At 49.7% G+C, this 25,560-nt stretch overlaps 1 protein-coding gene across 3 annotated transcripts in view; it reads right to left on the reverse strand.

Annotated features, from left to right (window-relative positions):
- Nucleotides 1-25,560, reverse strand: part of LOC119963786 (disintegrin and metalloproteinase domain-containing protein 12-like) — a 467,225-nt gene that overhangs the window by 410,633 nt on the left and 31,032 nt on the right. For all 3 annotated transcript variants that reach the window (XM_038793073.1, XM_038793071.1, XM_038793074.1), the window contains exon 3: nt 1,287-1,363. In XM_038793073.1, the coding sequence (XP_038649001.1) occupies nt 1,287-1,363 (77 nt within the window). The remainder of the gene's footprint in view (nt 1-1,286; nt 1,364-25,560) is intronic.

The raw sequence follows: 25,560 nt of genomic DNA on the forward strand, positions 1-25,560 counted from the left end.
GGAATTCTATGATTCTAAGACAGGTGTTTAATATTCACAAAGATAAAGTTCTGAGAAAATAAAGAAGAATGAAGGGAAGTGGGGTAACTGCGATGATTAGTGAATAATTTAGTGCTGAAGGGCAAAGGACATAATCCAGTTGCTTTGAATTGAGCAGCAAAAAGGGAATGATCATATAACTGTGGATATTTTATTCACATTGATCATAGTGAGAGATAGAAAGGAGCAAATCTGCAGGGAAATCACTGAGCTGTGTAAGAATAAGATGCAGAGAGACTCAAATGGCTTAAATGAATTGGATAAATACTTGAAGGGGATAAATCTACAGGGAAGAAGCTGAAGCGTGGTATTAATTGGGCAGCTCTATCAAAGAGTCGACAGATGCACACTTGGCTGAATCAAATCCTTCTGTGCTGTTTCATTGTGGGAAACAATCCCAGATAAGCTACCAGCTAGTTCAGAGTGAAACTTGCTCTATATGTTGCTGATGTGAATCTTTTGGACAGAATGAAATCGAAATTGCTTCCTCCCAATTGTGATGAATGTATGAAATTGTCATATTTTAAGTATTTTTGCAGCAATGTTATTAAAAACTGGGTTAAGATAAATTCATATAGGCAGTATGTCTGCTAAAGATGTGACTAAGGGGTCATAAAAGTGAGGCAATCATTGCTTTTGTACGTGTTTGGTCCTGGTTAAACTGGTCATGGGATGTCTTGTGGGAGGAGACAGGAAAATAACTTGCGCATTTTGGTACAAATGATGTAATTAAGGTAAAGCCAGGGCTGACTAAAAAGTGAGTTCTTTCTAGAATTTTAATCTGAACAGAGGTGTTTCAATTTTGGTCCTGAAAAGTTTTCTCTCCAAAGATCCTGCACAGAGAAAAGCAAGTAGAAACCCGGTTGTTAATTTTAATCATGAGTGGTATTTGAACTGTATTTGTTTACTTAATTGGAATAGAGAGGCAGATTTAAGAATTAAGTTAAATTTTCTCCTTTCACTTAAGGACTGCAAAGCTATTTATGTCTGCCGCTCTTTCTCTAAGAATTTTATGGATATTTCACAGTTGTTAATATGGTTAATTCTGTGTTCAAATTAAAGTTTGATTGAACATAAAATATACCTATAGGTCAGTGTTATCACTCCTGTGGTGCAGGAACATTTCTTCACCATTTTACAAATAGCAAATTGTCGGATTCGCATCCGGGATCCTAACTCCACCTTCACAGGGGTCAAGCCCAGAAGATTGGTAATAGCGCCTTAATCATAAAGTGGGATTTACTCACGTGTTTCTCCTGAGATCCAGTATTAATTCTTTTCCCTCGAGCTCCACTGACATGCTGATGTGGTTTGGATAGCTCTTCTGCAATAGGGCATAAAGAATTACTCATTATTAGATAGGATTTACTGACTGAAGCCCCCAGATTATTCACAAGACACTCATCCCTTTGAAGAGTGGAGACCTCGATCTTTCATCATCTATTTCTTTTGGGACATCGACCAAAATGAAGTATCTTCTCCTGGATTGTACTTTTGGTGGCAATATATTGGGGACAGTTTGCATTGCAGCAGAGGAGGTGATGGATGTATTAAAATGTGTGAAGTTGGATAAATCTCCTGGTCCTGACCAGGTATATCCAAGAACACTGCGTGAGGCGAGAGAAAGAATTGTGGGAGCCCCGGCTGAGATATTTGCATCATCGTTAGCCAAGGGTGAGGTACCAGAAGACTGAAGAGCAGCAAATGTTGTGCCCTTATTTAAGGAGGGATCAAGACAAAATCTGGGAATTATAGACCGGTAAGCCTGACATCTGTGGTGGGTAAGTTACTAGACAGGATTCTGAGGGATAAGATATACAGGCATTTGGAAAGACAGGGTTCAATTGGGAGTAGTGAGCACGGCTTTGTGCATGGGAGATCATTCCTTACACATTTGTTAGAGTTCTTTAATGAAGTGACCAGGAAGGTTGATAAGGGAATGGCGGTAGCATAGTCTAAATAGTCTTCAGTAACGCCTTTGATAAAGTTCCACATGGTAGGCTGCTCTGGAAGGTTAGATCACATGGAATCCAGGGAGAGCTGGAAAATTGGATATCCAATTGGCTTGATGGCAGGAAGCAGAGGGTAATGGTGGAAGGATGCCTGTCGGACTGGAGGCCTGTGACTTGTGGTGTGTCTCGAAGATCAGTGCTGGGCCCATTGCTGTTTGTTATCTATGTCAACAATTTGGATGAGAATGTACGAGGCATGATCAGAGGGCAGCAGAGCTTCTGATTGGCTGTTCTGGGGAGATTTGCATACGTGCAGTACGGTCAGCGTAAGTTGAAGGTGGTTTGTGAAGGGGCTGATCTCGAGTGACAGCTTTACCCGAAACACTACTTACGTAGTGTTTCCTACCCATCCTCCTCCTCTAACCAAAAAAAAAGTTCTATCTGTCGGATTGCTAAACTAACAAGTTTTTTTTTAGTTTTCAGAAGTTGGGAAGTTAGTTCAGTGGGAATGGAGGCTAGGGCAGTTGAATGTTCCTCCTGCAGAATGTGGGGGGAAAGGGTTACCTCGAGTGTCCCTGCTGACTACATCTGCAGGAAGTGCACCCAACTCCAGCTCCTCGAGAACCGCGTTAGGGACCTGGAGCTGGAGCTGGATGAACTTCGGATCATTCGGGAGGCGGAGGGGGTTATTGAGAGGAGTTATAGGGAGGTAGTCACACCTCAGGTAAAAGAAGAATGTAGATGGGTTACCGTCAGGGGAGGGAGAGGGAACCGGCAGGCAGTGCAGGGATCCCCTGTGGCCGTTCCCCTCAATAACAAGTATACCGTTTTGGATACTGTTGCGGGGGATGACTTACCAGGGGTAAGCAATGGGGCACAGGTCTCTGGCACAGAGTCTGTCCCTGTTGCTCAGAAGGGAAGGGAGAAGAGGAACAGAGCACTTGTCATTGGGGACTCCATAGTTAGAGGAACAGACAGGAGGTTCTGTGGGAAGGAAAGAGACTCACAGTTGGGGTGTTGCCTCCCAGGTGCCAGGGGTCGTGATGTCTCTGACCGTGTTTTTGGGATCCTTAAGGGGGAGGGGGAGCAGCCCCAAGTCGTGGTCCACATAGGTACCAACGACATAGGTAGGAAGAGAGATGGGGATTTGAGACAGAAATTCAGGGAGCTAGGGTGGAAGCTGAGAGAGCTAGAACAAACAGAGTTGTTATCTCTGGGTTGTTACCCGTGCCACATGCTAGCGAAGTGAGAAATAAGGAGAGAGAGGAGTTGAACACGTGGCTACAGGGATGGTGCAGGAGGGAGGGTTTTGGTTTCCTGGATAATTGGGGCTTATTCTGGGGTAGGTGGGACCTCTACAAACAGGATGGTCTTCACCTGAACCAGAGGGGTACCAATATCCTTGGAGGGAGATTTGCTAGTGCTCTTCGGGGGGGGGGGGGGGGGGGGGGGGGGGGGGTTTTAAACTAATTCAGCAGGGGGATGGGAACCTAAATTGTAGTCCCAGTGTACAGGATGTTGAGAGTAATGAGGTCAGAGATAGGGTTAAAAGTTCGAAAGAGGGCACCGGCAAGCAAGGCGCTGGTTTGAAGTGTGTCTACTTCAACGCCAGGAGCATCCGGAATAAGGTGGGTGAGCTTGCAGCATGGGTTGGTACCTGGGATCTCGATGTTGTGGCGATTTCGGAGACATGGGTAGAGCAGGGACAGGAATGAGTGTTGCAGGTTCCAGGATTTAGACGTTTCTATAAGAACAGAGAAGATGGTAAAAGAGGGGGGGGTGTGGCATTGTTAATCAAGGAAAGTATTATGGCGGTAGAAAGGACGTTTGAGGACTCGTCTACTGAGGTAGTATGGGCCGAGGTTAGGAACAGGAGAGGAGAGGTCACCCTGTTGGGAGTTGTCTATAAACCTCCGAATAGTTCCAGAGATGTAGAGGAAAGGATTGCAAAGATGATTCTTGACAGGAGCGAGAGTAACAGGGTAGTTGTTATGGGGGACTTTAACTTTCCAAATATTGACTGGAAATACTATAGTTCGAGTACTATAGATGGGTCAGTTTTTGTGCAGTGTGTGCAGGAGGGTTTTCTGACACAGTATGTAGACAGATCAACAAGGGGCGATGCCACATTGGATTTGGTACTGGGTAATGATCCCGGCCAGGTGTTAGATTTAGATGTAGGTGAGCACTTTGGTGATAGTGATCACAATTCGGTTATGTTTACTTTAGCAATGGGCAGGGATAGGTATATACCACAAGGCAAGAATTATAGCTGGGGGAAAGGCAATTATGATGCTATTCGGCAAGATTTAGGATGTATAGGATGGGGAAGGAAACTGCAGGGGATGGGTACAATCGAAATGTGGAGCTTTTTCAAGGAACAGCTACTGCGTGTCCTTGATAAGTATGTACCTGTCAGGCAGGGAGGAAGTTGTCGAGCAAGGGAACCGTGATTTACTAAGGGAGTTGAAGCACTTGTCAAGAGGAAGAAGAAGGCTTATGTTAGGATGAGACATGAAGGCTCAGTTAGGGCACTTGAGAGTTACAAGGTAGCCAGGAAGGACCTAAAGGGAGAGTTAAGAAGAGCGAGGAGAGGACACGAAAAGTCGTTGGCGGATAGGATCAAGGAAAACCCTAAGGCTTTCTATAGGTATATCAGGAACAAAAGAATGACTAGAGTAAGATTAGGGCCAATCAAGGATAGTAGTGGAAAGTTGTATGTGGAACCAGAGGAGATAGGGGAAGCGTTAAATGGATATTTTTCGTCGAGGAGAATACATGAGTTCAGTCGACCAGGCTAGATGGAATTATGGTTCACAAGGAGGAGGTTGTAAAGTGTAAAAATAGATAAGTCCCCTGGGCCAGATGGGATTTATCCTAGGATTCTCTGGGAAGCCAGGGAGGAGATTGCAGAGCCTTTGTCCTTGATCTTTATGTCGTCTTTGTCGACAGGAATAGTGCCGGAAGACTGGAGGATAGCAAATGTTGTTCCCTTGTTCAAGAAGGGGAGTAGAGACAACCCTGGTACTTATAGACCTGTGAGCCTTACTTCGGTTGTGGGTAAAATGTTAGGGTTTATAATCATCTTGAAAAGAACAAGTTGATTAGCGATAGTCAACATGGTTTTGTGAAGGGTAGGTCATGCCTCACAAACCTTATTGAGTTTTTTGAGAAGGTGACCAAACAGATGGATGAGGGTAAAGCGGTTGATGTGGTGTATATGGATTTCAGTAGGCGTTTGATAAGGTTCCCCACGGTAGGCTATTGCAGAAAATAAGGAAGTATGGGATTGAAGATGATTTAGCGGTTTGGATCAGTAATTGGCTAGCTGAAAGAAGACAGAGGGTGGTGGTTGATGGCAAATGTTCATCCTGGAGTTCAGTTACTAGTGGTGTACCGCAAGGATCTGTTTTGGGGCCACTGCTGTTTGTCATTTTTATAAATGACCTGGAAGAGGGTGTAGAAGGATGGGTTAGTAAATTTGCAGATGACACGAAGGTCGGTGGAGTTGTGGATAGTGCTGAAGGATGTTATAGGATACAGAGGGACATAGATAAGCTGCAGAGGTGGGCTGAGAGGTGGCAGATGGAGTTTAATGCGGAAAAGTGTGAGGTGGTTCACTTTGGAAGGAGTAACAGAAATGCAGAGTACTGGGCTAATGGCAAGATTCTTGGTAGTGTAGATGAACAGAGAGATCTCGGCATCCAGGTACATAAATCCCTGAAAGTTGCCACCCAGGTTAATAGGGCTGTTAAGAAGGCATATGGTGTGCTAGCCTTTATCAGTAGGGGGATTGAGTTTAGGAGCCACAAGGTCATGCTGCAGCTGTACAAAACTCTGGTGCGGCCGCACCTGGAGTACTGCGTGCAGTTCTGGTCACCACATTATAGGAAGGATGTGGAAGCTTTGGAAAGGGTTCAGAGGAGATTTACTAGGATGTTACCTGGTATGGAGGGAAGGTCTTACGAGGAAAGGCTCAGGGACTTGAGGTTGTTTTCGTTAGAGAGGAGAAGGCTGCGAGGTGACGTAATAGAGACATATAAGATAGTCAGAGGGTTAGATAGGGTGGACAGTGAGAGTCTTTTTCCTCGGATGGTGATGACCAACACGAGGGGACATAGCTTTAAATTGAGGGGTGGTAGATATAGGACAGATGTCAGAGGCAGTTTCTTTACTCAGAGAGTAGTAGGGGTGTGGAACGCCCTGCCTGCAACAGTAGTAGACTCGCCAACTTTCAGGGCATTTAAGTGGTAACTGGATAGACATATGGATGAAAATGGAACAGTGTAGGTCAGATAGGCTTCAGATGGTTTCACAGGTCGGCGCAACATCGAGGGCCGAAGGGCCCGTACTGCGCTGTAATGTTCTATGTTCTATGTAAGTTTGCAGATGACACTGAAATAGGTGGTATTGTGGACAGTGAGGAAGGTTATCAAAAATTGCAGCAGAATCTTGATCAGCTGGGGAAATGGGCCGAGAAATGGCAAATGGAGTTCAATACAGATCAGTGTGAGGTGTTGCATTTGTAAAGTCTAATCAAGGTAGGACTTTCACAGTGAATGGCAGAACCTTGGGGAATATCATGGAACAGAGGGACCCTGGAGTTCAGGTGCACGGTTCTGTCTATGTGGAGACACAGGTAGATAGGGCAGTGAAGAAGGCTTTTGGGCTGCTGGCCTTCATCAGACAGGGCATTGAATATAGAAGTTGGGAAATTATGTTGCAGTTGTACAGGACGTTGGTGAGGCCTCATCTGGAGTATTGTGTTCAGTTTGGTCTCCTTGCTGTAGGAAAGATGTTATTAACCTGTAGAGAGTGTGGAAGAGATTTACAAAGATGTTGCCAGGACCCAAGGGACTGATTTATAGGGAGAGATTGGACAGGCTGGGACTTATTCCTTTGGAGTGTAGGAGACTGAGGGGTGATCTTATAGAGGTAGATAAGATCATGAGAGGCATGGATAGGGTGAATGCACTGAATCCTTTTCCCAGGGTAATTCAGAGACCCAGGGTCTGTGTCTGAATCCCAGGATGGCAGATTCTGAAATATCAGTTGAATATAAATTTGCAATTAACAATCTAATGATGACCCTGAAATCATTGTTGATGGTCTTCAAGCCCCATCTGGCTCCCTTATGTCCTTTCGGAAATGAAATCTGCCGTCCTTACCCGGTCTGGTCTACATGTGACTTCAGACCCACAGCAATGTGGTTGACTCTTAAATACCCTCAGGAATGGGCAATAAATGCTGGTCCAGGCAGTGACCCCCCCCCCCCCCCCCCCCCCCCCCAACATCCTATCAACAAACTAAAACAATAAATTTGCTCGATTCTGGAAAGGTTGCATCAACTGGAAAGGAGCAGATGTCGAGAATGGAAGAAGACAGAAATTAGAAAACCTGAAAGCTAGGGCGGGATTCTCCTGATACTGGAATTGGGAAACACGATTGGGCGGAAAATCCCATGCCAAAATTGCAGCAGGAGCTGAATTGGCGCCAAATTGTCATTCTCCGTCACCTCGACAGCGAGGCCAATGCGGTCCGGAACACACACACAGTAAACACCGTTTGCATATCCTTAGGGGTCTGACCCGGTATTCTCCGGGGCCTCTGCCATTCCCCCCCTCCGATGGACCGGGTTCTCGACGGCGCGGTTCACTCGTGTTTTCAAACCGGCTTCGGGGCTGATAAGGGAGAGAGGAGCGAGAACGCAGAGAGGCGCAACTGTGGGCCGCTGGGCCAGACTGGCTGGGCTGCGGGGGGGAGGGGGGGGGAGGGAGATGGTCCTGCCAAGGCTCGGGGATGGAGACGGGAATGGGGGTGACCCCCCCTCCCCCCACGGGGCTGGGGCTGTGTCCAGGCACAGACCAACATTGTCACGGCCTGGATGGGCCCGGCTGCTGCTTGGGTGTCCCAGGTGACACCCTGTTCTCCCCGCTGCCTATCAGATGCGCCAGGGACAGAGGGGGGGGGGGGGGGGGAGTCCGAGGTGCTGCGGTGTTGTGGCACCACCTCTGCGAGGGTCAGCGGCTCGGGCCCCAGCACCTCCTCTTCCCTCAGGATGCCCGATGGCCACCAGGCTACTCCATGGGACAGGCCTGCGAACGTAGATAATCCCTGAGGCTCACCCACCTCCTGACGCTCACAGTCGTGGAGGCCCACTGTCGTCTCGGCCAGAGTCTGCATTCTCCCAGCCATGGAGCACAGAGAGTGGACCACCTCCATCTGTGACTGCGCCACGTCATCCACTGACTGTGCGACCACCTTCTGAGACTGGGCCACATGGGCTTGTGACTACACCATCTCCCTCTGGTACTGGGCCATCTTCCTCTGTGTGTGCATCATGTCGCCCCGCGCCTGGGTAACGCCACCGATGCTCGAAGCCATGTCCCGCTGTGATATGGCCACGCTCAGTGCCACGCTCAGTGCAATGTCCAGTTCTTCTATCCTATTTATTCCCTTTGTAATTTTATATGTTCCTGTAAGATCCCCCCTCCCCCCCGCATTCTTCTAAATTCCAATGACAATAGTCTGAGTCTCGGAACAAAGAAGAAAGAACAATACAGCGCAGGAACAGGCCCTTCGGCCCTCCAAGCCTGCGCCAACCATATTACCTGCCTGAACTAAAACCATCTGCACTTAACGGAGTCCGTATCCTTCCATTCCCACCCTATTCATATATTTGTCTAGATGCCACTTAAATGCCACCGGCTCCCACCCCCTCCCCAGGCAGCACATTCCATATATTTACCACACTCTGTGTAAAAAAACTTGCCTCGATATCTGTTCTGAACTTTTCCCCACGCATTTTAAACTCATGTCTCCTAGCAGTTGACTCTCCGACCCTTGGAAAAATTGGATTGGATTGGATTTGTTTATTGTCGCGTGTACCAAGGTGCAGTGAAAAGTATTTTTCTGCGAGCAGCTCGACGGGTCATTAAGTACGTGAAAAGAAAAGGAAATAAAAGAAAATGCATAATAGGGTAACACAAAGTGCACAATGTAAACAGCATCTGACTCTCCACTCTGTCCATGCCACTCATAATCTTGTAGACCTAGGGTGGCATGTGGCACAGTGGTTAGCACTGGGACTGCGGCGCTGAGGACCCGGGTTCGAATCCCGGCCCTGGGTCACTGTCTGTGTGGAGTTTGCACATTTTCCTCATGTCTGCGTGGGTTTCACCCCCACAAACCTAAAAGATGTGCGGGTCATGTGGATTGGCCACGCTAAATTGCCCCTTCATTGGAAAAGGAAAAATAATTGGCTACTCTGAATTTAAAAAAATAAATAAATAATCTTGTAGACCTTTATCAGGTCGCCTCTCAACCTCCGTCGTTCCAGTGCGAACAGTCCAAGTTTATCTAATGTCTCCTTATCGCTAATGCCCTCCATACCAGGCAACATCCTAGTAAACCGCTTCTGCACCCTCTCCAAAGCATCCACATCCTTCTGGTAGTGTGGCGACCAGAATTGTACACAATATTCCAACTGAGGCCTAACTAAGGTTCTATACAGCTGCAACATGACTTGTCCATTTTTATATTCAATGCCCTGACCGATGAAGGCCAGCATGCCGTATGCCTTCTTGACCGCCTTATCCACATGCGTTGCCACTTTCAGTGATCAGTGGACATGTACGCCCAGATCTCTCTGCCTGTCAGCACTCGCAAGAGTTCTACCATTTATTGTGTAATTCCTACATGCATTGGACCTTCCAAGTGCATTACCTCACACTTATCCCAATTAAACTCCATCTGCCATTTCTCCGCCCAAGACTCCAACCAGTTTATATCCTGCTGCATCCTCTGACAATCCTCTTCACTATCCGCAACTCCACCAATGTTTGTGTGCCTGCAAACTTAGCAATCAGACCAGCTACATTTTATTCCAATTAATTTATATACACCACGATCAACAAAGGTCCCAGAGCTGATCCCTGTGGAACGCCACTAGTCAGAACCTTCCATTCAGAAAGGCACCCTTCCAATGCCACCCTCTGTCTTCTGTACCCAAGCCAGTTCTGTATCCAACTTGCCAGCTCTCCTCTGATCCCATGTGAATTCACCTTTAGGACCAGTCTACCATGAGGCACATTGTCAAAGGCTTTATTGAAGTCCCTGTAAACAACATCTACTGCCTTTCCCTCATCTCATCTTTGTCACTTCCTCTAAAAACGCAATCAAATTAGTGAGGCACGATCTCCCCTTCACAAAACCATGCTGTCCATCACTAATAAGGGGCTGGTTTAGCACAGTGGGCTAAACAGCTGACTTGTATCGCAGAACTAACCCAGCAGCGTGGGTTCAATTCCTGTACCAGCCTCCCTAAACAGGCTCCGGAATGTGGCGACCAGGCACTTTACACAGTAACTTCATTGAAGCCTACTCGTGACAATAAGTGATTATTATTATATTATTATTGAGTCCATTTGTTTTCCAATGTGAGTAAATCCTATCTCTGAGAATCTTTTCCGATAATTCACCGGCCTATAATTTCCTGGATTATCCCTGCTGCTCTTCTTAAACAATGGAACAACATTGGCTACTCTCCAGTCCTCTGGAACTTCACCTGTAGCCAATGAGGGTACAAAGGTTACAAGGCCCCAGCAATTTCCTCCCTTGCCTCCCGCAGAATTCTGGGGTACATCCCATCAGGCCCTGGGGACTTATCTACTTTAATGCTTTTTAAGCCCAACACCCCTTTATTAATATCAACATGGCTCAGAATATCTACACACTCTACCCTATACTCCTCATCCACCAACTCCTTCTCTTCGATGAATACTGAGGCAAAGTATTCATTTGTTATCTCCCATTTCCTCTAGTTCCATACAGGGATTCCCTCCATTATCCTTTCCAACCCTTTCTCTGGCTATCCTCTTGCTCTTTACATATGTATAAAATGCCTTAGGATTTTCCTTAATCCTGTTTGCCAATGATATTTCATGACCCTTTTTAGCCTTTCTAACTCCTAGCTAAAGTTCCTTCCTACTTTCTTAATACTCTTTAAGGGCTTCATCTGTCATCTTACGAATGTTTCCTTTTTCTTTTTGACAAGGTTTATAATAAGCCTCTTACCCAGGGTTCCCTATACTTGCCACCCTTATCTTTCATCCTCACAGGTACATGCTGGTCCTGAATTGTAATCAACTGACATTTGAAAGCCTCCCACATGCCGGATGTTAATTTTTCCTCAAGCAGCCTCACTCAGTCAACACTCTCCAGATCCTGCCAAAGGCTGCTGTAATCAGCCTTCCCCCAGTCTAACACCTTCATCTGAGGGCCACTCCTGTCCTCATCCATAAATACCTTAAAACTTGCAGAATTCTGATCACTGTTCCCGAAATAATCTCCTACTGAAACTTCTATCACTTGGCCAGGCTCATTCCCCAGCACCAGGTCTAATTTGGCCCCTTCCCGACTTGGGCTATTTACATATTGTTTCAGAAACCCTCCTGGACGCCCCTGACAAATTCTGCTCCATCCATGCCTCTCGCAGTAAGTGTCCCAGTCAATATAGGGAAAGTTAAAATCACCCACCTCAACAACCCGTTTGTTTATTCATATTTCCAAGATCTGTCTGCATATCTGCTCCTCTATCTCCTGCTGGATGTTAGGGGGGCCTATAGTAAACCCCCAACATTGTGACAGCGCCCTTCCTATTCCTGAGCTCTACCCAGATTGCCCTGCTGCCTGAACCCTCCAAGATGTCCTCCCTCAGCACAGCTGTGATATTCTCCTTATCCAATAATAGAACAAAGATCATTACAGCGCAGTACAGGCCCTTCGGCCCTCGATGTTGTGCCATCCTGTGAAACCCCTCTAAAGTCCCTCTACACTATTCCCTTATCGTCCATATGTCTATCCAATGACCATTTGAATGCGTTTAGTGTTGGCGAGTCCACTACTGTTGCAGGCAGGGCATTCCACACCCTTACTACTCTCTGAGTAAAGAACCTACCTCTGACATCTGTCCTATATCTATCAACCCTCAATTTAAAGCTATGTCGCTTCGTGCTGGACATCACCATCCGAAGAAAAAGGCTCTCACTGTCCACCCTATCTAATCCTCTGATCATCTTGTATGCCTCAATTAAGTCATCTCTTCACCTTCTTCTCTCTAACGAAAACAGCCTCAAGTCCTTCAGCCTTCCCTCATAAGATCTTCCCTCCACACCAGGCAACATCCTTGTAAATCTCCTCTGTACCCTTTCCTATGCTTCCACATCCTTCCTATAATGTGGCGACCAGAACTGCACGCAATACTCCAAATGCGGCCGCACCAGAGTTTTGTACAACTGCAACATGACCTCATGGCTCTGAAACTAAATTCCTCTACCAATAAAAGCTAACACACCGTACGCCTTCTTAACAACCCTCTCAACCTGGGTGGCAACTTTCAGGGATCTATGGACACGGACACCGAGATCTCTCTGTTCGTCCACACTACCAAGAATCTTACCATTAGCCCAGTACTCTGTCTTCCTGTTATTCCTTCCAAAATGAATCACCTCACACTTTTCTGCATTAAAGTTCATTTGCCACCTGTCAGCCCAGCTCTGCAGCTTATCTATGTCCATCTGTAACTTGAACATCCTTCTGCACTGTCCCCAACTCCACCGACTTTAGTGTCATCTGCAAATTTACTCACCCATTCTTCTACGCCCTCCTCCAGATCATTTATAAAAATGACAAACAGCAGCGGCCCCAAAACAGATCCTTGTGGTACACCACTAGTAACTGGACACCAGTCTGAACATTTCCCATCAACCACCACCCTTTGACTTCTATCAACTAGCCAATTTCTGATCCAAACTGCTAAATCACCCTGAATCCCATGCCTCTGTATTTTCTGCAATAGCCTACCGTGGGGAACCTTATCAAACGCTTTGTCCTCATCCACTTGTTTGGTCACCTTCTCAAAGAACTCAATGAGGTTTGTGAGCCACGACCTACCCTTCACAAAACCATGTTGACTATCTCTAATCAAATTATTCCTTTCCAGATGATTATACATCCTATCTCTTATAAACTTTTCCATGACTTTTCCCACAACAGACGGAAGGCTCACTGGTCTATAGTTACTGGGGTTATCTCTACTCCCCTTCTTGAACAAGGGGACAACATTTGCTATCCTCCAGTCCTCTGGCACAATTCCTGTAGACAAAGGTGACTTAAAGATCAAAGCCAAAGGCTCAGCAATCTCCTCCCTAGCTTCCCAGAGAATCCTAGGATAAATCCCATCCGACCCAGGGGACTTATCTATTTTCACACTTTCCAGAATTGCTGACATCTCCTCCTTATGAACCTCAAGCCCTTCTAGTCTAGTAGCCTGTATCTCAGTATTCCCCTCGACAACTTTGTCTTTTTCCTGTGTGAATACTGACGAAAAATACTCGTTTAGTACCTCTCCTATCTCCTCGGACTCCACACACAACTTCCCACTACTGTCCTTGACTGGCCCTACTCTTACCTTAGTCATTCTTTTATTCCTGACATAACTATAGAAAGCTTTAGGGTTATCCTTGATCCTACCTGCCAAAGACTTTTCAGATCCTGCAGATACCGTTGGAGTAGTTCACTCGCCTTCAGGCACAGTAGATGGTGCCAACAATGCATGGTACCCAGGCCAAAACTGAATGGATGGCGCCACAGTGGAAGGCCTGGGGCAAGAATTCAGAGCCATGGGTCAAGACGTCCAAGGCTTGGGGAAATCTGTGATGTTGATGGCTGAGATGGAGGACAGGACAACCAAGTCAAAGGCAAACATGTCCTGGGCCCATATGGACATTGCTGCAGTGTTGCAGAGCTTGGCCCAGTGACAAAGGGCCATGGCTGAGGGCATTGAGAGCATTGGCTGGCCATTCTCAGAGGAACATGGCTGAGGCTGTGAGGGACACGATGGAGGCAGTAAAGGACATATCTCACTCCCTCTATAAAATATTGGTTAAGCTGAGGAAGTGGACAGTAAGACCCTGAGGGTAATGTGTTCACAGACAGAACAAAGGAGAGAGAGCAGAGCAAAGCATGGCTCGGGGGATGGTAACCTCGTAGTGAGCATGCTGAAAAGGATGCTGGGCACAATGCAAAGTGACCAATTAGGATATAGGGCCAGGTCAGGAGGTGTATAGAATGACCAATGGGAAGCTTATATGTGAATCTTACTGTGATTTTGAATATATCTGTAGACAATTGTGTGCTCTCTCTTTTTTACTCCTGGATGTTGCAGAAGACATTATGTGTGTCCTGTAGCTCTATGGATTGATGCAGCCTTGCAAGTTAGTTATTATTAAATGATATGATACCTGCAACTCCATCTCAGATTTTATTGAATCTAGACTGACAGCAAATTAACCAGGAATTAACATTTGGTGCCGAAATCCGGGTTTCTCGAGAATCTTGGGCGTGATTCTCCCAGAGAGGGAGAAATCGTAAGGCTGGCGTCAAATCCGGGCGGGTTTGATGCCAGCCTCCCCCTCCCCGACCGGGAACCGATTCTGGTCCCCGGTCGGGGCTAGCATGCCAACGCCGTAAACTCCGGCATCGCGGGCTTAACGAATTTCGTTAAGCCCGCTTGCCAGAGTTTGCGCCGGCTGACGCCTCACATGACGTCAGCCGCGCATGCGCGGATTGGAAGACTCCAACCCGCGCATGCGCGGATGACGTCATCGCGCATTTGCGCGAAACCCGCGCATGCGCGGGCCGGGATGCCCCTCAGCCGCCCCGCGAAGTGATACAGCGGGGCGGCGGAAGGACAAAGAGTGCGCGGGTATCGGACCCGCTGCCCGCGATCGGTGCCCACCGATCGCGGGCCCATGGCACCCTTGGCACGGCCACGGTACTGCCGTGCCAATCGGTGCCATGGTTTTAAAAATCGGCACTTTACGGCCGTTTTTACGAACGGCCAGACCAGGTGTGTTTGCCGTTCGTAAAAACAGCCGTAAAGGGCTTGGAACTCGGCCCATCGGCCAGCTGAGAATTGCTGCTGGCCGTAAAAAAACGGCGGCAGCGATTCGTATCGGGAGTCGGGCGTGGGGGGGGGGGGGGAGAATAGCGGGAGGGCGTCAGACTAGCGTGGCCGTAAAATTTTACGAACCCCGCTATTCTCCGCACCGTCGTGAGTGCGGAGAATTGCGCCCCTTGCCTTTCATCTGCGAAATCAGAATTGGACTGCTCTCGGAAGGGGAGGGAGGAAATGGGCCCACGATATGGCTGAAAAACTTGCAATATCGATTTTCCTCTGTCTCGTATTCTCACTCGCATTTGATCAGGTCAGATTATCTCGACAAAATCAAAGGTCAGTCTGATGGATTCGAAGATTTTATTTCAGTCATTGCAGGTACGGCTAAGTTTTGGAATGAGGCGAACAGTTCAGTTGGAGTCTGATGGGATGTTGCCTGGTTACTCAGTTGCATGTGAGTAGCAAATTAAAAATTGGTTCTATTAAATTATACTTTAATTCGGTTAAGGTCTTTAACGGATTGATGTGATGTCGCGAAACAGTTCAGTGAAGGACCGCTGATGGAATGTTTGCGGGCAATTCAATTCCGTTCAATTCAAATTTGGTTAAAATTGGTTAAGGTCTGTACCGGGTTGATGTGATGTCGCGAAACAGTTCAGTGAAGGACCAATGATGGAATGTTTGCGGACAGTTCAATTCCGTTCAAATATAGCTTCGGGAAGATATGGGTTGTTTGAATGAAACAGAATTGGGTTATAAATGACTTGTGTGTTGATGAATGAACGTACAAGGATTTGAATTCCTTTTGTCTGAATGGAGATCTCCAATGAATGAATGAGTCTGGTTGATAAGAATGTGATATCCTCTGTTCCTAGTTTTGTGAAATGTTGTGTTTTAGGAGGTATTAAAGTGAGATTTAAAACGAGGTAAGTATTTGAAAGTTCTTCAGTAACTTAGTAATAATGCTTAACATTGTGGGAGTTAATTAGTACATAATTCTCAGGAAGAAAACAAAAAGTGAAATCAAAATGTATAAATTGGGATTTGTAAATGATTAGTTGCAACTTGGAAAAAAAAACAACAAATAATAAAATAGTTTCACATAAATTGGAAGTTATAAATGGCAGGTAGAAATGTGATCAGTATTATAGGATAGTAAATCGGTATGTTCAGAACTAAATTGGTCTCAGAATAAACAGATACATAAGTTTTTACTCGGCAGCAGTCAGCTGCTGCAGACTTTGAAACTGCTGCGCTGAAATTGACACTGCATAGCTCCGCAGGTTCCTAGTGCCCGACGATCACGAAAAGTCACTAGCAAAAATAATGATGTTCAGAATGTTATATACATTGAAGAAGGAGCTTTGGAGAATAAAGATATTGGACCAGAAGTTAGATTAAGAGAAGTAATTGCAGTATCAGGAAATGAGAATCTGATTGCAGGAAAAGATTTAATAAAACTGATGCAGAAAAATTAAGATATTAAAATCAATTGATAATACAGAGGAAGTTTGGGTGAAGCTACCAACTAAGACTGCAGGGAAAATCATCCGTGAAGCTGTAAAATGTAAAGACAAGATTGTTCAGATTCTGGGTAAACATACAGTTGAATTAGAGAAGCATGGTGTCTGGAGCAAAATAAATTGTATCACAATTAAAACACATGATCCAATTGGGGGGAAGACAGTGAATTAAAACCTGTTAGCAGCATTGATTGGACAGATGATAAAGTTCAAATGTCATGTTTGGATCTTACTTTCATAAAAATCCGGTCGTAATCAAAATAAAGTAATTAAAGTAAATGCAGTAGCAATATCAGGAATGTATCAGGGGAAGGTTTTGACCAGATTGGATCACTGGGTGAGCAAAAGAGGAGGAGTTTGAGATTCTTTGCATCTCACTCAGGGGTGCAATAACAGAAGGAGGAGGCTTAACAGGCCTTAATTGTATGATGTACATCAATGATAAGGAAAATTAAAAGGGTCAAAAAGAAATTATGTCAGAATTTAGAAATCTGGTCGCATTGAACAAATACAGAGGAATTATGATACTCCATCGGCAGCCTACGGGCAATGAGCGTAGGAATGTAATCAGTAAAGATTTAAATGTATGGAATGATAGAACAAGGGCGGTGATTAATGGCCCTCAGTTAAAAATGGTTCACAGTGAGCATCAGGAAACCACAAGTCAGGACTGTGGGGCATTCTGTAGCCCTATTGTTTGGACTGGTGGTAGTCATATGAAACCCTGGAGATGGTCAGATACTGAGTATTCAGGAGAATTGATAATGCATTTGCAAAGACAGCAATGGGGCAATACTGCAGCCCCCAGGGAGATTTGGGGCATTCAGGTTTGTCAGGATTGTTTTGTGGAATATCAGGCAACTTTAATGATTGAGGTTTGTGACCACAGGGGGGATTTTGAATCCAAGAACATAGAACATAGAACAGTACAGCACAGAACAGGCCCTTCAGCCCTCGATGTTGTGCCAAGCAATGACCACCCCACTCAAACCCACGTATCCACCCTATACCCGTAACCCAACATAACCCTTAACCTTACTATTAGGACACTACGGGCAATTTAGCATGGCCAATCCACCTAACCCCGCACATTTTTGGACTGTGGGAGGAAACCCACGCACACACGGGGAGGACATGCAGACTCCGCACAGACAGTGACCCAGCCGGGAATCGAGCCTGGGATCCTGGAGCTGTGAAGCATTTATGCTAACCACCATGCTACATAAGTGTCAGTGTAAGTCGGACAACGTGCAATTACTGCAAGGATAATTTGGTCGACAACAATGTGACTCTGAAAGGCTGAGCAAGCTTGTAGACAAGTGACAGACTTATGGTATCGATTTGTGAGGCAGTACGTGGGCTATGCTAGATGCTACTTCTGGAATATCCAAGCACGGATAGGAAGATACAAACTAAGAAATAGGGCCCTCTCTGCCTTTGACCTGTTCATTTTAGTTTCAGATGAAGCAACGATCATACAGATGAAGAACCTGAACAACCCTCTGCAGAAGAATGTTTCAGGCAGTATGGAAAAAAAACTAATGATACAATTGGCTACATGTTTGAGGGAATTGAATGATAGAGCCCGGAAGAAAAACCTTACGGGTTAGCAACAAATCAATATATCAAATTATTACTGAATACTGAAACCTCCGGTCAGACATCTCTAACGGGACGTTAGCTGATGGGTGATCTGTGGTCTCCAGGAGGGACGTATTACGCGGAGGAGTTATCAAGGGTCTCGGCAGACAGCAGCGACTGACGAGGAACCCCCGTATTTTAAATGACAGTAGTCTGGAACAGTGCATCTCAAACTATCTGATGTGGCGTACCGGCAGTTTTTTCCAATGTGCCAGGGACCGGTGAGCGAAACAAGCCAATCCAGGATTACTGTCTCTTTCTTTTCTGAAAACACTCCAAGTACTGGCACCGGTACGCGTACCACACTTTGAGAGGCACTGGTCTAGAATATTGGCAGCTTGCTGCCGCGAGGGGAAATTTGTAACGAATATAGCATTGGAGAGTATAACAGTTATTACAGATGAAATGTCCTGCAAGTTGTTAGGGACTGTTATGTATAAATTCAATTGGGTTGTAACCACAAGAAGTTAACTGTACTAAGTGTGTGAGTGGTGTTTAACAAAAAAAATAAATACTGGCAAGTATACACTCCATGGCAGCATGGTAGCATGGTGGTTAGCATCAATGCTTCACAGCTCCAGGGTCCCCGGTTCGATTCCCGGCTGGGTCACTGTCTGTGTGGAGTCTGCATGTCCTCCCCGTGTGTGCGTGGGTTTCCTCCGGGTGCTCCGGTTTCCTCCCACAGTCCAAAGATGTGCAGGGTAGGTGGATTGGCCAGGCTAAATTGCCCTTAGTGTCCTAAAAAAAAATAATGTTAATGGGGGTTGTTGGGTTACTGGTATAGGGTGGATACGTGGGCTTGAGTAGGGTGATCATTGCTCGGCATAACATTGAGGGCTGAAGGGCCTGTTCTGTGCTGTACTGTTCTAATTCTAATTCTAATAACAGACAACAGGGGGTTGAAGAAAATGGAGCTATTGTCTCAAGTAAGCCAGGGCTGGCAGGCTACATGATTCAGTACAATGTTCGACGTCAGAGTCAGGAAGTCAGGAATAGAAACAGGATTGGTTGAAGCTCCTGCAATTAATAAAGCAAGATAATCAGTGCATGATACAAGATATCATCAGTTACCATTCCTATGGGAAACGGAAAGCACTTCCTACAAAAAAAAACCCCAGTGAGGGATAAGTCCCTTTTGGTCGCTGATGGACTGAGTTGTGTGCTGCTTCTAAGGGACATGAGGAAGCTTTTATGGTGCTACTACCCCGAGGTAGTCAGATGCCTTGGAGGTAGTGGAACAACCGAATGGCTATTGTGTTACCTTCCTGAGCAGCGCCAGCTATGGTTCACGGTGATTGGACTTGAGGAAAGTACATCACAAAGGGTCTATCAACACTGGTCTGCGAGATGGATACATTTACCATTGATTTTCCTGCACAGTTTGCAAATCATGACGTACATACGAATGACAAGGCTGAGGGATAGTTGCTAGTCAGTATAACTATACGAAGGATATAAATCCTAAGGGCAACACGGTAATATTGAAGATGGCTATCTATCTTGTTGGATTCAGCTCGGCGTTCTCTCATAGCTCGGTGATGGGGTTTTACCTGATGCATGGATTGATAATACTTGTTATTATAATTGTATACTGCATAATCATTGGATGCCTTAATATGTGTTGTACGCTGGCTAGGGCTCGGATGCTGCCCATCATTATTCACCAAAGAGGACATCTCGTTACTGGTGACCATCACACCAGACGGAAGAGGACGGAGAGCCAAAGGCTGTAAAAATGTGATGAGGTGTTTATGTACGGAATACTGGCTCAGTTAAGTTCTGATAACGGGCCTCATTTTATTGGACAGATTAACAAGGAGTTCTGCTCCCAGTTGGGTATACGCCGGCAGTTACTCTGTGCGTACAGACCGCAGGCGGCCGGGTTGGTTGAGAGACACGATCAGACCCTCAAAACTAAATTGGCTAAATTAAGAACGGACACGGGACTGACATGGCTTAAGTTGCTGCCCATTGCCCTCATTCAGCTGTGGGTCACACCTGCAGGATCGGCCTGGCTCTCTCCTGCTGAGATCTTTTACGGCAGGCCCATTAGAACTCCCTGGCACCTGCCTGTTCCCAGATTGGTCCAGTTTCACCATCTGACTAAAGGAAGGACTAACTATGTTCTAGCCCTCACTAACGCCCTCAAGGAGCTCCATGGCCAGGTCTGTGCAGCTCACTCGTCACCGTCCCTATCACATAGCTCGCTCTCAGTGCAGCCTGGTCGTTATGTCATGGTCAAAAATTGGACTCGGAAAGGGTCAGAGCCACGATGGGAGGGGCCTTTCCAAGTTCTCCTTACCACCCCCACTGCAGTTAAAGTGGAGGGGCGGAGTGTTTGGGTCCACCTCCACCACTGTAAAAGGTTGGTCACTAACCTGCCTCCCTTACCCAGCGCTATTTTACAGGTATGAAGCATGATGGGGTGGCTACACACCACCTGTGTGATCTTCGGCATCGCCTCGTTTGGAGTGACATCGGCGGCGGTAATGGAACAGGGGAATATCATCTACATCTGTAACCCCAACCGAAGTACCCGGACATTTCACCTCTGCAAAGGTGACGTCCTTCGCTGCCCCCATATACGAGGACGTGGTATCGGCTCATGGAAGGTCATCCGGTTAACGGACCAGGCAGGACTTATGCCGCAATTGCACCGGTCCCAACGATGGGAAGGGAAGACTGCATGGACATTGCCTTGTTTTGGAGTATCTGTAAATTTGATTTTGGATGTGTTAACCTTGGTGCCTTACAGGTAAAATCAGACTGTGAGGAGGGGGTAGGAAGAGGTTGTGAGAGAGAGAGAGGGACTAGACAGAGGAAGGGTTGTGTAAGGAGCGAGGTACAACTAGACGTAGGTTATCAGGAGATGTACTTAATTTATTTAGGACCCGGAATGAGGGAAACCTGGACGGTATGAATCTCCTCTACTAGATCTACCACCGCTTGTATGGCCAGGGGAGGGTTGTCTGCTACCCAAACCCCACATCGGTGTCTAGGTTATTTCCTGTTTCACCGCTTTGGGGCACTCCCCAAACTGTTGTTCATTGTCAAAGTTCCGAGCCACCGCCCGAGCAAGTTACTCTTCCTTACGATCCGGGTTCAGCCCCACCAGCTATTCGCCTTCCCCTTCCTCGGGATAATTCCCACTCTCAGTAGGATAAGCTTCGACGGTGGAGGGCGTATATACCTAGCCACTTCACTCCCAATAGAGACTCCCGGTCGTACGACAATTGTTTCAGCAGTGAGGGTAGATGAGGGGTACGGCTGTTTGCTGGTAGAGATGAAAATGAATATAACATGTCTGTTCTCCACTTGTACTGATCCAAAGTGTTGCATAACCCTGACATCAGGTCAATGCGCCTGTTACAATGCCACTTGTGTCCCGCTGACGCCAGGCATCCAGATCCTTTGTGGCTGGGCGAATGTCTCTCATATCACTGTTGGGTCCAGGGCGTTCCGCATTGCTAGGAGGCCTGAATGGGCGTTCCGAAGCTGGATGAACTGGGCTACTGGGGAATCCCTACTTCACCAATATACTGATTGTGATGCTAGACTGTACACGGAGCAAGGATACTACTTTTTCTTTAATGGTACAGCGACCAATGTTTTGTCACCCCCATTTCCCCGCCAAATTGCTATCGGGACTCTAGTCCCCACCACAGTCCCCTGCCCCACTGAGTGGATACTGCGGCCCCCTGCCCCACTGAGTGGATACTGCGGCCCCCTGCCCCACTGAGTGGACACTGTGGCCCCCTGCCCCACTGAGTGGATACTGCGGCCCCCCTGCCCCACTGAGTGGATACTGCGGCCCCCCACTGAGTGGACACTGCGGCCCCCTGCCCCACTGAGTGGATGCTGCGGCCCCCCTGCCCCACTGAGTGGATACTGCGGCCCCCCTGCCCCACTGAGTGGATACTGCGGCCCCCCACTGAGTGGATACTGCGGCCCCCTGCCCCACTGAGTGGATACTGTGGCCCCCTGCCCCACTGAGTGGATACTGCGGCCCCCCTGCCCCACTGAGTGGATACTGCGGCCCCCCACTGAGTGGATACTGCGGCCCCCCTGCCCCACTGAGTGGATACTGCGGCCCCCTGCCCCACTGAGTGGATACTGCGGTCCCCTGCCCCACTGAGTGGATACTGCGGCCCCCTGCCCCACTGAGTGGATACTGCGGCCCCCCTGCCCCACTGAGTGGATACTGCGGCCCCCCTGCCCCACTGAGTGGATACTGCGGCCCCCCGCCCCACTGAGTGGATACTGCGGCCCCCTGCCCCACTGAGTGGATACTGCGGCCCCCCACTGAGTGGATACTGCGGCCCCCCACTGAGTGGATACTGCGGCCCCCTACCCCACTGAGTGGATACTGCGGCCCCCCCACTGAGTGGATACTGCGGCCCCCACTGAGTGGATACTGCGGCCCCCTACCCCACTGAGTGGATACTGCGGCCCCCCCACTGAGTGGATACTGCGGCCCCCCACTGAGTGGATACTGCGGCCCCCTGCCCCACTGAGTGGATACTGCGGCCCCCCTGCCCCACTGAGTGGATACTGCGGCCCCCTGCCCCACTGAGTGGATACTGCGGCCCCCTGCCCCACTGAGTGGATACTGCGGCCCCCCACTGAGTGGATACTGCGGCCCCCTACCCCACTGAGTGGATACTGCGGCCCCCCCACTGAGTGGATACTGCGGCCCCCCACTGAGTGGATACTGCGGCCCCCTGCCCCACTGAGTGGATACTGCGGCCCCCCTGCCCCACTGAGTGGATACTGCGGCCCCCTGCCCCACTGAGTGGATACTGCGGCCCCCTGCCCCACTGAGTGGATACTGCGGCCCCCCTGCCCCACTGAGTGGATACTGCGGCCCCCCACTGAGTGGATACTGCGGCCCCCAGCCCCACTGAGTGGATACTGCGGCCCCCTGCCCCACTGAGTGGATACTGCGGCCCCCTGCCCCACTGAGTGGATACTGCGGCCCCCTGCCCCACTGAGTGGATACTGCGGCCCCCTGCCCCACTGAGTGGGTACTGCGGCCCCCCTGCCCCACTGAGTGGATGCTGCGGCCCCCCACTGAGTGGATACTGCGGCCCCCCTGCCCCACTGAGTGGATACTGCGGCCCCCTGCCCCACTGAGTGGATACTGCGGCCCCCCACTGAGTGGATACTGCGGCCCCCCTGCCCCACTGAGTGGATACTGCGGCCCCCTGCCCCACTGAGTGGATACTGCGGCCCCCCTGCCCCACTGAGTGGATACTGCGGCCCCCCACTGAGTGGATACTGCGGCCCCCCACTGAGTGGATACTGCGGCCCCCTGCCCCACTGAGTGGATACTGCGGCCCCCTGCCCCACTGAGTGGATACTGCGGCCCCCCTGCCCCACTGAGTGGATACTGCGGCCCCCCACTGAGTGGATACTGCGGCCCCCCACTGAGTGGATACTGCGGCCCCCCACTGAGTGGATACTGCGGCCCCCCCACTGAGTGGATACTGCGGCCCCCTGCCCCACTGAGTGGATACTGCGGCCCCCCTGCCCCACTGAGTGGATACTGCGGCCCCCCTGCCCCACTGAGTGGATACTGCGGTCCCCTGCCCCACTGAGTGGATACTGCGGCCCCCTGCCCCACTGAGTGGATACTGCGGCCCCCTGCCCCACTGAGTGGATACTGCGGCCCCCTGCCCCACTGAGTGGATACTGCCGGCCCCCTGCCCCACTGAGTGGATACTGCGGCCCCCTGCCCCACTGAGTGGATACTGCGGCCCCCCCACTGAGTGGATACTGCGGCCCCCCTGCCCCACTGAGTGGATACTGCGGCCCCCTGCCCCACTGAGTGGATACTGCGGCCCCCTGCCCCACTGAGTGGATACTGCTGGCCCCCTGCCCCACTGAGTGGATACTGCGGCCCCCTGCCCCACTGAGTGGATACTGCGGCCCCCTGCCCCACTGAGTGGATACTGCGGCCCCCTGCCCCACTGAGTGGATACTGCGGCCCCCTGCCCCACTGAGTGGATACTGCGGCCCCCTGCCCCACTGAGTGGATACTGCGGCCCCCTGCCCCACTGAGTGGATACTGCGGCCCCCCTGCCCCACTGAGTGGATACTGCGGCCCCCCTGCCCCACTGAGTGGATACTGCGGCCCCCTGCCCCACTGAGTGGATACTGCGGCCCCCTGCCCCACTGAGTGGATACTGCGGCCCCCTGCCCCACTGAGTGGATACTGCGGCCCCCTGCCCCACTGAGTGGATACTGCGGCCCCCTGCCCCACTGAGTGGATACTGCGGCCCCTGCCCCACTGAGTGGATACTGCGGCCCCCTGCCCACTGAGTGGATACTGCGGCCCCCCTGCCCCTCTGAGTGGATACTGCGGCCCCCTGCCCCACTGAGTGGATACTGCGGCCCCCTGCCCCACTGAGTGGATACTGCGGCCCCCTGCCCCACTGAGTGGATACTGCGGCCCCCCTGCCCCACTGAGTGGATACTGCGGCCCCCTGCCCCACTGAGTGGATACTGCGGCCCCCTACCCCACTGAGTGGTACTGCGGCCCCCTACCCCACTGAGTGGATACTGCGGCCCCCTACCCCACTGAGTGGGATACTGCGGCCCCCTGCCCCACTGAGTGGATACTGCGGCCCCCTGCCCCACTGAGTGGATACTGCGGCCCCCTGCCCACTGAGTGGATACTGCGGCCCCCCTGCCCCACTGAGTGGATACTGCGGCCCCCTGCCCCACTGAGTGGATACTGCGGCCCCCTGCCCACTGAGTGGATACTGCGGCCCCCCACTGAGTGGATACTGCGGCCCCCCCACTGAGTGGATACTGCGGCCCCCCTGCCCCACTGAGTGGATACTGCGGCCCCCTACCCCACTGAGTGGGTACTGCGGCCCCCTACCCCACTGAGTGGATACTGCGGCCCCCTGCCCCACTGAGTGGATACTGCGGCCCCCTGCCCCACTGAGTGGATACTGCGGCCCCCCACTGAGTGGATACTGCGGCCCCCTGCCCCACTGAGTGGATACTGCGGCCCCCCCACTGAGTGGATACTGCGGCCCCCCCACTGAGTGGATACTGCGGCCCCCTGCCCCACTGAGTGGATACTGCGGCCCCCTGCCCCACTGAGTGGATACTGCGGCCCCCCGCCCCACTGAGTGGATACTGCGGCCCCCTGCCCCACTGAGTGGATACTGCGGCCCCCCACTGAGTGGATACTGCGGCCCCCTGCCCCACTGAGTGGATACTGCGGCCCCCCACTGAGTGGATACTGCGGCCCCCCCCACTGAGTGGATACTGCGGCCCCCCACTGAGTGGATACTGCGGCCCCCCTGCCCCACTGAGTGGATACTGCGGCCCCCTGCCCCACTGAGTGGATACTGCGGCCCCCTGCCCCACTGAGTGGATACTGCGGCCCCCTGCCCCACTGAGTGGATACTGCACCATAAATTGGTGTGCCGGG

Source organism: Scyliorhinus canicula, chromosome 3 (genome assembly GCF_902713615.1).
Source record: "Scyliorhinus canicula chromosome 3, sScyCan1.1, whole genome shotgun sequence".
NCBI lineage: Eukaryota > Metazoa > Chordata > Chondrichthyes > Carcharhiniformes > Scyliorhinidae > Scyliorhinus > Scyliorhinus canicula.